Below are 13,368 nucleotides of genomic sequence, written 5' to 3'. Positions count from 1 at the left end.
TCTTGCTGTGAGATGTTACCCCACTCTTCCACAAAGGCACCTGCAAGTTCCCAGACATTTCTGGTGGGAATGGCCCTAGCCCTCCGATCCATCAGGTCCCAGACGTGCTCAATGGGATTGAGATCCGGGCTCTTCGCTGGCCATGGCAGAACACTGACAGTCCTGTCTTGCAGGAAATCAAGCACAGAACGAGCAGTATGGCTGGTCGCATTGTCATGCTGGAGTGTCATGTCAGGATGAACCTGCAGGAAGGGTACCACATGAGGGAGGAGGATGTCTTCCCTGTAACGTACAGCATTGAAATTGCCTGCAATGGCAACAAGCTCAGTCCGATGATGCTGTGACATACCGCCCCAGACCATGACGGACCCTCCACCTCCAAATTGATCCTGCTCCAGAGTACAGGCCTCGGTGTAATGCTCATTCCTTCGACGATTAACGCAAATCCGACCATCGCCCCTGGTGAGACAAAACCGCGACTCGTCAGTGAAGAGCACTTTTTACCAGTCCTGTCTGGTCCAGCGACGGTGGGTTTGTGCCCATAGGTGACATTGTTGCCGGTGATGTCTGGTGAGGATCTGCGTTACAACAAGCTTACAAGCTCTCTCTCAGCCTATTGCGGACAGTCTGAGCACTGATGGAGGGATTGTGTGTTCCTGGTATAACTGGCAATTGTTGTTGCCATCCTGTCCCGCAGGGGTGATGTTCGGATGTACCGATCCTGTGCAGGTGTTGTTACATGTGGTCTGCCACTGCGAGGACGATCAGCTGTCTGTCCTGTCTCCCTGTAGCGCTGTATTAGGCGTCTCACAGTACGGACATTGCAATTTATTGCCCTGGCCACATCTGCAGTCCTCATGCCTCCTTGCAGCATGCCTACGACGTGTTCACGCAGATGAGCAGGGACCCTGGGCATCTTTCTATTGGTGTTTTTCAGAGTCAGTAGAAAGGCCTCTTAGTGTCCTAAGTTTTCATAACTGTGACCTTAATTGCCTACCGTATGTAAAATGTTAGTGTCACAGGTGCATGTTCATTAATTGTTTATGGGTCATTGAACAAGCATGGGAAACAGTGTTTATACCCTTTACAATGAAGATCTGTGAAGTTATTTGTATTTTTATGAATTATCTTTGAAAGACAGGGTCCTGAAGAAAGGACATTTCTTTTTTGCTAAGTTTATAACTTTAGGAAGCTCATATTCTGAGCGAGCCATTAAAAAAGAATGGTTCACAGATATGTGAATCTGAACAACTCTTTAACTGGAACAGAATATGGAAAATATAACCTTGGCATCCCGTAATCCGAACCATCAATTTATACATTTTAAGATTGTCCGCAGACTATATTTTACACCCAAAAAATGTTTTATGATGAAATTGGCCCAAACTGCCAACTGTTCACTGTGTCCCTTAAATCAGGTAGGCACATTCCTTCATATGATGTGGTACTGCCCTGCAGTTAAATGCTTCTGGGAAAAAGTTACAAAATGTATTTCGAAGTGCATGAATGTAAATATTCCATGCTTTGCATCTACTATATTACTTAACGATGAATGCCCCTTGAATCTCTCAATCAGAGGTGATTACTGGTAGCAGGCAGCAATGCAGCAAAAAAAAAAGTTGGCTCTTAGATGGCTGTCACCTCACTCTCTCCCAATTCTCCAGTGGATACAATTACTATTAGAAGTTATAACATGCCCTTTCCATGACATAGACTGACAAGGTGAATCTAGGTTAAAACTATGATCCCTTATTGATGCCACTTGTTAAATACACTTCAATCAGTGTAGATGAAGGGTGGGAGACAGGTAAAGAAGGATTTTCAAGCCTTGAGACAATTGAGATATGGATTGTGTATGTGTGCCATTCAGAGGGTGAATGGGAAAGACAACATATACAAGTGCCTTTGAATGAGTTATGGTAGTAGGTGCCAGGTGCATTGGTTTGTGTCAAGAACTGAAACCTACTGGGTTTTTCACTCTCAACAGTTTCCCGTGTGTCAAGAACGGTCCACCCCTTTTGGGTTGTGCATTGGAGTCAACATGTGCCAGAATGCTTGTGGAACTGAACATTCAATTCTCTGGCAACAGCTCTGGTGGACATTCCTGCAGTCAGCATGCCAATTGCATGCTTCCGCAAAACTTGAGACATCTGTTGCATAGTGTTGTGTAACAAAACCACACATTTTAAAGTGTTCTTTGATTTTCCCCAGGACAAGGTATACCTGTGTAATGATCATGCCGTTTAATCAGCTTCTGTCAGGTGGATGGATTATCTTGGCAAAGTAGAAATGCTCATTAACAGGGATGTAAACAAATTTGTGTACAACATTTGAGAGAAATAAGCTTTCAATGCATATGGAACATTTCTGGGATCTGGGATCTTTTATTTCAGCTCATGAAACATGGGACCAACACTTTACATGTTGTTTGTATGTTTGTTTAGTGTACAGTACCAGTCAAAAGTTGGGAGACCGACTCATTCAAGGGTTTTTCTTTATTTGTACTATTTTATACATTGTAGAATAACACATCAAAACTATGAAATAACACACATGGAATAATGTAGTAACCAAAAAAAAGTTAAATCAAAATATATTTTATATTTGAGATTCTTCAAAGTAGCCACCCTTTGCATTGATTACAGCTTTTCCCACTTTGCATTCTCTCAACCATGAGGAAGGCTTTTCCAACAGTCTCGAAGGAGTTCCCACATATGCTGAGCACTTGTTGGCTGCTTTTCCATCACTCTGCGGTCCAACTCATCCCAAACCATCTCAATTGGGTTGAGGTAGGGTGATTGTGGAGGCCAGGTTATCTGATGCAGCACTCCATCACTCTCCTTCTTGGTCAAATAGCCCTTACACCTCCTGGAGGTGCGTTGGGTCATTGTCCTGTTGGAAAACAAATTATAGTCCCACTAAGTGCAAACCAGATGGGATGGCGTATCACTGCAGAATGTTGTGGTAGCCATGCTGGTGAAGTGTGCCTTGAATTCTAAATAAATCACAACACCATCACACTTCCTCCTCCGTGCTTCACTGTGGGAACCACATGTGTGGAGATCATCCGTTCACCCACTCTACATCTCAGAAAGACACAGCGGTTGGAACCAAAAATCTCACATTTGGACTCATCAGACCAAAGGACAGATTACCACCCGTCTAATGTCCATTGCTCGCGTTTCTTGGCCCAATCAAGTCTCTTCTTCTCATTTAGTGGTTTGTGCAGCAATTCAAACAGTTGATATTGAGATGTGTCTTTTGACCCGACTTTTTTTTTTTTTTTACATTGTTTGCTTTCAGGCCCACAGGAAGGGGATGGTTTTCTCTGGTCGCCAGGAGGGTGAATGTAAAAGCATCCTCAGTTGATAAAAATGTTTAGAAGGGGCAATTTTTTGTTCAAACCATAGGTTTAATCTCAATTTTGGATATAATTGTAATAAACATGCCATAATATATTGTAAAGTGAGTTTAACAAATATTTATTTTGGCATAGCAATAGTGTAATGATCTACAGTGAAGGCTTACCTTTACACTTGTCTTTTTTTAACCAGGCAAGTCAGTTAAAGAACAAATTCTAATTTACAATGACAGCCTAGGAACAGTGGGTTAACTGCCTTATCCAGGGGCAGAACAGATTTTTACCTTGTCAGCTCGGGGATTCGATCCTCCAACCTTTCAGTTACTGGCCCAATGCTCTAACTACTAGGCTACTCGTCTTTGCAGTCATTCATGATATGCTGTAATAGCCTCACAGATTTACTGTCAATTCATTATTTTTTTTACCATTGGTGTCTGTGCATCCATTTGTACATTATACAGAGATTATTCCACCATGCTTATCGTTATTAAAACCTGTATTTTCAAAAGCTGGATGTTAATAAGGTGTGTTTGGTGCATTACTATCAAGTTCAACTCTAGTGAAAAAGTTCTGATGAATTGCCAGAAGACAGCTAGATAAAGGAAAATTCAGGCTAAAAAGGCAATAAAAATGCAATTCCATCCGTTTTCACCATTTGCTTTCATTTTTATATAAAAACTGATAGTGATGAGTGAAAGAATCACAGAACATGCATGGTTCCCACAAAACAAACAGCACAGAGATCATGCTAGAGGAGAGAGGAACAGGTTGCAAATATTTAGAGCACTGGGCAGAATACAGACTCCAATCATACAACAGCTAGGCTATCAGGACATGTAATAAATACCTTTACACACAGTTCACAGACACAGGTATTTTTGATGTTAGACAGTTATGCTGAGTAAGTTCAGCTGGCCTGTCTGGTCTGTAGGTTCAACCAATAAACAGTAAGTGCTATAAAGACACAGAGTCAGTTTGCAGGGGATGTGTAGTTTCTTCAGACTCTGAGCTGAGCTATATCCCCCACCCTCTCCGACAGCATGGACCTGATTAACCTTTTACCAGGACCCAAATCTCATTCCTGCAAGCTGTCCCTTCCCTCACTGAGGTATTGGATCTGCCATTTATAACTCCCTCTTTTTCACTGTGATAATAACGAGCCATCTTTGAGTCTGCTGTTTATACTTCCTCTGTGTTATTTGAGTCAGATGACAGTCACTGTAGTATAGAGTCCAACCTGTCTCATGCATATGAAGTAAGCTGTTCCCTCCTCCTCACTGTGGAATAGAGTCCAGGTTCTCTTTGAGTCTGTGCGTCATGCTGGGGATCAGGTTGATATGGTCGTCCACACAGCTTCCCACGCAGTTCTCCATCATGGCCCGCACGGCTGGCTCCTTGGCACCAGAGTCAAACAGGTCCCTGGCCTTGTCATTGCAATGCATGGTGCACCTGGTCAGCCGGTCCTGGGCATGAGGGAAACAGAATGTTAATCACAATCAATCACTACAAATTCTATGTATCAAATTCTATGTACACCACATTAATCTAGTTCTGATCACAGCGTATGTGATCAGAACTAGATTAAGCATACGACACAATTAAACAGACCAATAACAGCAATAAAACAAACATACCAAAACAAGAGAAACATATATTCAGCCAGGTGAATCATTTTGATTCTGAAACTCACCTGAAACTTCTCTAGTTCATTGGTCACTAGTCCTTGGGCCTGCGCCAGAGGAGCGTGGCAGCGTTCAATACAATTGTGCACCTGCGACATGGAGTCTGTGGAGCGCTCACAGCACTCTGCACTGCACTTGAACATGAGTCCCTGGATACATTCACAAGAAAGATTTGAACTGTGCATCTGATATAAGCCTAAGTGTTGACAATAAAAGGTGGCAAATGATCTATGCCTGGAGAAAGAGGGTGATTTGTAAAACCAAAGTTTGTAGATAATGCACTGCACAATATACTGGATTGCATTGTATGTATTGGACGTAGCTGAAATTGCATTTCCATAACCACTTACTTGCATCTTGCGGATGTGGTCCCGTTCTAAACTTTGAACCATATCCTCTATGGTTTTCTGTACACGAGCTTGATGCGCCTCTGCCATTTCAAACGTTGCTCTCAGTAGCGTGGGTATTCAAACGGAATTCTAACTGTTAGAAGATACGGTTTGGCTACGTTGCAAAGCTAAATAACAGCCACACCAATGACATACAGTATGCTATTGCAAGATTCGCAAGCCTTGTTACATTACTGTTTCAAACTGTAGGTCACCTCCGTGAAACCATGCCTCTTCGTTCTGGTGGCAATTACATCACATCCGCTCTAGCTTCCGGGATTATCTTGGTAATTTCCGGTTCCAAATAAGGTCGCGATGTGACCGAAGCAGAGTTAGTTATAGATGTCTTTGACCGAAGTCCCCACTTAGTTTGAAGTCCTAACTTTAAACTTTTACAACACTGTGCTTATTCTATATATTTTTCTCAACGACTTTGGCTAAATTACTAGTAAGATGAGTAAATAGCATGATGCGTTTTAAAGATCCTTTGTAAACTCGTAGTAAAGCTTAATCGTGAACTCCTTGAGAATATCTTCCTCTACTGACTTTTGAAATGGTGAGCAGTGCACACTTATCAGTCCTTTCTAATTGTTGATTTTAGCCAACTAAGTGGGGTGATATAGATGTTTTAAAATAAAATAATATAAATAATTTAAAATATCACACATTTTCTGCCAATAACCATGCAAGACTGCTCCTCAAAATATCAACTGTGTGCTGCCCTTTGACCCCAGACAGAGATATTTAAATACTTGATAGGTCTACTACCCATCCTACCACCACCAGCAGGCTATGCTATCTGTCCTAAATTGATTCAGCAATTCACACAATCGTATTAAAGTGACATGTTTCTGACTACTGATCAGTTGTGAATGTAGCCTATGTTATTTTTGTCATTGAATGATGATTTCTTTACTCTCTACTCAGATGCCATTGCTTGGAAATAATTTAAAGGACATGATGATTTCGAAAACCCTGTAATCAGGGCACTCCTGTTCTTGGGACTCTAGAGTCAGCTTCAAAACTCAGAAATCCACCCAAGACGATAGGTAAACCAATCCCAGTCCAGACTCCACATTCCATTTTCTTTTTCAATGGTATCCAGTGAGGGAGATTCAAAAACAACCATGAATTTAGTTCCATTGGTCCAGAGAGTATTTATATTTCAGAGGACCCATATTTATGACAAAATTTTTCACTTGTGAATGTATCATTTCACTCCCCTTGGATTTTGAATGACATTGTAGAGCTGTGGTTGGAGCGGGCATCGGTGGCACTGCAACAGCTTACTTCGTGAGACAGGAGTTTGGGGCAGTGGTGAAGTTCGATGTGTTTGAGCCAGGCACTGTGGTGGTGGGGGGGGGGGGGACTGGCCACCCAGAACATCGGGGGCTATGAGTACGAGACGGGGGGGCGCAGTTCTCCAACCCTAAACCTGCACATGAAGCACTTCCTGTACATGTGCACAGATTAACTAATATGACACCCATCTATATTTCTCCAGTGTTTATCTCAGGTCTTTCCCAGAGATGGGATGTCCCATGGAAAGGAGCTTACCTTTGAAGAGATTGACTGGTTTATTGTGAACTTTCTGCACCTGCTTCAGCAGTACAGGTTCAACTTCCTGCTGATGCAAATGTTGTTGGACAGTGTTCCGGACAAGTTCATGAGGTGAGACTTTAGTTTCTGCTACCTGTCTATTTACAGTACAGCAGTCAAAACCTTTAGTATGAAATAAACATGTTATTAATGAGAGAATGCTAATTGTAGGTAGGTGATGTTTTAATTCTTGTTTTTACAGAATCTACCAGCAGTTCAGCTACTCCTTCACCAGTGTGGAGAAGCTCCTGCATGCAATGGGTGGTGACGGTTTCCTCACACTAGCCAATCAGATGCTGGAGGAGGCCATGTTGGGGGAGGACATTTCTCAGAGCTTCCTCAACGACGTCGTGGCACCTGTGAATTATGGCCAAAGTGTCCGCACCAGTGTTTTTTCAGGGTGCGTTTTTAACAAAAGTCTTAAGTTCGATAAGTGGTTTCGAGTGCTCTTATGTGGCCATCCAATGAAAACTAGTGACAGGAAGTTCGGCCCTTTTTTTCTTTCAAATTGTTGAGTCAAAAGAACGACTCATTTAGTTCATTTGATTCAGTATTGCCCAGAACACGCAGGACCCTCCTGAAACAATAATGATTCTACAAGCCTTGTTCACCATAGCACGGGTTTATTGGAGCTGTCATTTTGGACTAAGACTTATAAAAGTGTGCTTCTAACAATGTAGGCCTACATTTGTGATTGCTAGGCATACACATACAATATTTCTTGATACCTTTGAAATGAAGTCTATAGATGTGTCAGCAACCGGACTAGATTGTGGATGACTCTTGGCGGAATGCAATTGCTTGACAAACCGCAAGGGATTAGTACAATATCGTTCGCTGCAGCCCCCCAAATAATGATTTGTTCTCGCGTTCAAGCTTGTTGAGCAGAGAGGCAGGCTCTATGTTTTAGTTCTACAAAGTTGTGTCCATCATAACATTCAATAATAAATTAATTGCAGTCATTCTTGCACCATGCAATCAATTATCAGTGTTTCTTCTCTATGCTGCCTGCTGCATTATACATTTTCCTGTGCGCACTGATAGACAGTTGGTGGTCGGAGCACGTCTCTGGAGCCGCTGAGTTGGGGGAGCACTTATTAATCCTGCTGTATTCATTGCAGCCTGCAGGACAAACAAACAACTCAAATGAACAATGAGTCAGTAAAAAGAGTAGTTCAGAAATAAGTAATTGTTCACAAACTCACATCACTATTGAAAACATAAGGGAACTGAACTAATCTTGCAAAATGTGTGGTGTGATGTCTCCAGAGGTGGTGTCACTAGCAGGGGCAGACCCATGCCCCGGTCTGCTAACTGCTAGCTTGTTTAGCCCCGACCTACTAACTGTTAGCGTGTTAACATCGGTCTGAATTGCTGTGTCCCCAGTCATCCCAACCACTCACTGGACCCATATGTTCACTTGGCTACGCACGCCTCTCTCTAATATCAATATGCCTCATCCACTGCTGTCCTGGTTAGTGATTACTGTCTTATTTCAATGTAGAGCCTCTAGCCCTGCTCAATATGCCTTAACCAACCATGTTGTTCCACCTCCTACATATGCGATGACATCACCTGGTTTAAATGTCTCTATAGAGACTATATCTCTCTCATCATTACTCAATGTCTAGGTTTACCTCCAATGTACTCACATCCTACCCTCCCTTTGTCTGTACACTATGCCTTGAATCTATGCTATCGTGCCCAGAAACCTGCTCCTTTAACCCTCTGTTCCGAACGTGCTAGACGGCCAGTTCGTATAGCCTTTAGCCGTACCCTTATCCTACTTCTCCTCTGGTGAAGTAGAGGTTCATCCAGGTCCTGCAGTGCCTAGCTCCACTCCCACTCCCCAGGTGCTCTCATTTGTTGACTTCTGTAACCGAAAAAGCCTTGGTTTCATGCATGTTAACATTAGAAGCCTACTCCCTAAGTTTGTTTTACTCACTGCTTTAGTACACTCTGCCAACCCGGATGTCTTAGCCGTGTCTGAATCCTGGCTTAGGAAAACCACCAAAAACCTTGAAATCTCCATCGCTAACTATAACATTTTCCACCAAGATAGAACTGCCAAAGGGGGCGGTGTTGCAATCTACTGCAAAGATAGCATGCAGAGTTCTGTATTACTATCCAAGTCTGTACCCAAACAATTTGAGCTTCTACTTCTAAAAATTCACCTTTCCAGAAACAAGTCTCTCACTGTTGCCGCTTGCTATAGACCTCCCTCTGCCCCCAGCTGTGCCCTCGATACCATATGTGAATTGATTGCCCCCCATCTATCTTCTGAGCTCGTGCTACTAGGTGACCTAAACTGGGACATGCTTAACACCCCAGCCATCCTACAATCCAAGCTTGATGCCCTCAATCTCACACAAATTATCAATGAACCTACCAGGTACAACTCCAAATCCGTAAACACGGGCACCCTCATAGATGTCATCCTAACTAACTCGCCCTCGTAATACACCTCTGCTGTTTTCAATCAAGATCTCAGTGATCACTGCCTCATTGACTGCATCCGTAATGGATCTGCGACCAAACGACCACCCCTCATCACTGTCAAACGCTCCCGAATAACACTTCTGCGAGCAGGCCTTTCTAATCGACCTGGCCGGGATATCCTGGAATTACATTGACCTCATCCCGTCAGTAGATGATGCCTGGCTATTCTTTAAAAGTGCCTTCCTTACAATCTTAAATAAGCATGCCCTATTAAAAAAAAATTGAACTAGGAATAGATATAGTCCTTGGTTCGCTCCAGACCTGTCTGCCCTTGACCAGCACAAAAACGCATTCTGCATTAGCATCGAATAGCCCCCGTGATATGCACATTTTCAGGGAAGTTAGGAACAAATATACACAGGCAGTTAGGAAAGCTAAGGCTAGCTTTTTCAAACAAAAATTTGCATCCTGTAGTACTAACTCCAAAAAGTTCTGGGACACTGTAAAGTCCATTGAGAATAAAAGCACCTCCTCCCAGCTGCCCACTGCACTGAGGCTAGGAAACACTGTCACTATAATTGAGAATTTCATTAAGCATTTCTCTACAGCTGGCCATGCTTTCCACCTGGCTACCCCTACCCCGGTCAACTGCCCAGCACCCTCCACAGCAACCCGCCAAAGCCCCCACCATTTCTCCTTCACCCAAATCCAGTTAGCTGATGTTCTGAAAGAGCTGCAAAATGTGGACCCCTACAAATCAGCCAGGCTAGACAATCTGGACCTTCTCTTTCTAAAATTATCTGCCGAAATTGTTGCAACCCCTATTACTAGCCTGTTCAACCTCTCTTTCGTATCGTCTGAGATTCCCAAAGATTGGAAATCTGCCGCGGTCATCCCCCTCTTCAAAGGGGTGACACTCTAGACCCAAACTGCTACAGACCTACAGTGGGGCAAAAAAAAGTATTTAGTCAGCCACCAATTGTGCAAGTTCTCCCACTTAAAAAGATGAGAGAGGCCTGTAATTTTCATCATAGGTACACTTCACCTATGACAGACAAAATGAGAAGAAAAAAAATCCAGAAAATCACATTGTAGGATTTTTTATGAATTAATTTGCAAATTATGGTGGAAAATAAGTATTTGGTCAATAACAAAAGTTTATCTCAATAATTTGTTATATACCCTTTGTTGGCAATGACAGAGGTCAAACATTTTCTGTAAGTCTTCACAAGGTTTTCACACACTGTTGCTGGTATTTTAGCCCATTCCTCCATGCAGATCTCCTCTAGAGCAGTGGTGTTTTGGGGCTGTTGCTGGGCAACACGGACTTTCAACTCCCTCCAAAGATTTTCTATGGGGTTGAGATCTGGAGACTGGCTAGGCCACTCCAGGACCTTGAAATGCTTCTTACGAAGTCACTCCTTTGTTGCCCAGGCGGTGTGTTTGGGATTATTGTCATGCTGAAAGACCCAGCCATGTTTCATCTTCAATGCCCTTGCTGATGGAAATCAAATCAAATCAAATCAAATTTGTCACATACACATGGTTAGCAGATGTTAATGCGAGTGTAGCGAAATGCTTGTGCTTCTAGTTCCGACAATGCAGTAATAACCAACAAGTAATCTAGCTAACAATTCCAAAACTACTACCTTATAGACACAAGTGTAAGGGGATAAAGAATATGTACATAAAGATATATGAGTGAGTACAGAGCGGCATAGGCAAGATACAGTAGATGGTATTGAGTGCAGTATATACATATGAGATGAGTATGTAAACAAAGTGGCATAGTTAAACATTATATTAAACATTATATTAGGTAGCATTGTTTAAAGTGGCTAGTGATTCCTTTTTTCATAATTTCAGTCAGTGTGTTGGCAGCAGCCACTCAATGTTAGTGGTGGCTGTTTAACAGTCTGATGGCCTTGAGATAGAAGCTGTTTTTCAGTCTCTCGGTCCCAGCTTTGATGCACCTGTACTGACCTCGCCTTCTGGATGATAGCGGGGTGAACAGGCAGTGGCTCGGGTGGTTGTTGTCCTTGATGATCTTTATGGCCTTCCTGTGACATCGGGTGGTGTAGGTGTCCTGCAGGGCAGGTAGTTTGCCCCCGGTGATGCATTGTGCAGACCTCACTACCCTCTGGAGAGCCTTACGGTTGTGGGCGGAGCAGTTGCCGTACCAGGCGGTGATACAGCCCGACAGGATGCTCTCGATTGTGCATCTGTAGAAGTTTGTGAGTGCTTTTGGTGACAAGCCAAATTTCTTCAGCCTCCTGAGGTTGAAGAGGCGCTGCTGTGCCTTCTTCACGATGCTGTCTGTGTGGGTGGACCAATTCAGTTTGTCTGTGATGTGTACGCCGAGGAACTTAAAACTTACTACCCTCTCCACTACTGTTCCATCAATGTGGATAGGGGGGTGTTCTCTGCTGTTTCCTGAAGTCCACAATCATCTCCTTAGTTTTGTTGACGTTGAGTGTGAGGTTATTTTCCTGACACCACACTCCGAGGGCCCTCACCTCCTCCCTGTAGGCTGTCTCGTCATTGTTGGTAATCAAGTCTACCACTGTTGTGTCGTCCGCAAACTTGATGATTGAGTTGGAGGCGTGCGTGGCCACGCAGTCGTGGGTGAACAGGGAGTACAGGAGAGGGCTCAGAACGCACCCTTGTGGGGCCCCAGTGTTGAGGATCAGCGGGGTGGAAATGTTGTTGCCTACCCTCACCACCTGGGGGCGGCCCGTCAGGAAGTCCAGTACCCAGTTGCACAGTGCGGGTTCGAGACCCAGGATCTCGAGCTTGATGACGAGCTTGGAGGGCACTATGGTGTTAAATGCCGAGCTGTAGTCGATGAACAGCATTCTCACATAGGTATTCCTCTTGTCCAGATGGGTTAGGGCAGTGTGCAGTGTGGTTGAGATTGTATCGTCTGTGGACCTATTTGGGTGGTAAGCAAATTGGAGTGGGTCTAGGGTGTCAGGTAGGGTGGAGGTGATATGGTCCTTGACTACTCTCAAAGCACTTCATGATGACGGAAGTGAGTGCTACGGGGCGGTAGTCGTTTAGCTCAGTTACCTTAGCTTTGAGGTTTTCACTCAAAATCTCACGATACATGGCCCCATTCATTCTTTCCTTTACACGGATCAGTCGTCCTGGTCCCAGCCCCAAAGCATGATGTTTCCACAACCATGCTTCACAGTAGGTATGGTGTTCTTTGGATGCAACTCAGCATTCTTTGTCCTCCAAACACGATGAGTTTTTACCTCTTTTACCACAGCCAGTCTTTAGGAGGTGAATTATGTTTGGGAATCTGGCTTCACCCATTCCCTGAATGACATAGTGATTGTGGCCACATCTCTCCACAAGGGAAAGCCTACAGGCTTCACCTCTCCACCTTTGCAGGCTTCTCCCCTCCTATCCCCTCCCAGTACCTTGGGCACCTCCACCAGACTGGCCTCCTTAACGTGTCCTACCTGGGGACCTGAGATACCTCTACCTTCAGTGTGTCAAGACATTCTCACCACAGACTCCATCATCAACAGTCTGAGCTCCATTGACCCCGTGCACATCCAACCAGGCTACTCATGCCCGCCAGTCAATGAGAGCTAGGTGTGGAAGGTGTTTTCTCCTCAGCCTCTGTCCCAGGAGCAGCTCCAGGACATGTTCCTATCATCGGAGACGAAGTATCCCGCTCACAGTCCACCCCACGGCGGGACCTCTCCTCTCCATTCATCCTTCATGAACGCCTGTACTACCTGAACACTGTGGAGTGGGCAGCCAACATCATGGAAATAAGCACCATCTCAGCCAGGAACTTGGCACTGTTGGCACACCAGCATGGGCAGGTTCGACCAGGAGGACCTACACACGTCTGAGGGGAGAGCTATGAAGAGGGAGGGAGGGA

The 13,368-nt window shown here is 44.1% G+C and overlaps 1 protein-coding gene and 1 pseudogene across 1 annotated transcript; one reads left to right on the top strand and one right to left on the bottom strand.

Annotated features, from left to right (window-relative positions):
- Positions 1 to 3,265: 3,265 nt before the first annotated feature.
- fam136a (family with sequence similarity 136 member A) lies at positions 3,266 to 5,781 on the bottom strand. The gene is made up of 3 exons (XM_020465743.2): positions 5,394 to 5,781; positions 5,052 to 5,192; positions 3,266 to 4,824 (listed from the first exon to the last, which is right to left on the bottom strand). The coding sequence occupies exons 1-3, from the start codon at positions 5,478 to 5,480 to the stop codon at positions 4,636 to 4,638; spliced, it is 417 nt and encodes a 138-aa protein (XP_020321332.1). The 5' UTR covers positions 5,481 to 5,781; the 3' UTR covers positions 3,266 to 4,635.
- Positions 5,782 to 5,871: 90 nt separating this feature from the next.
- Positions 5,872 to 13,368, top strand: LOC109873843 (prenylcysteine oxidase-like; annotated as a pseudogene).

This window comes from Oncorhynchus kisutch, linkage group LG29, assembly GCF_002021735.2.
Source record: "Oncorhynchus kisutch isolate 150728-3 linkage group LG29, Okis_V2, whole genome shotgun sequence".
Classification (NCBI taxonomy): Eukaryota; Metazoa; Chordata; class Actinopteri; order Salmoniformes; family Salmonidae; genus Oncorhynchus; species Oncorhynchus kisutch.
This window is presented reverse-complemented; position numbering and strand designations above follow the sequence as displayed.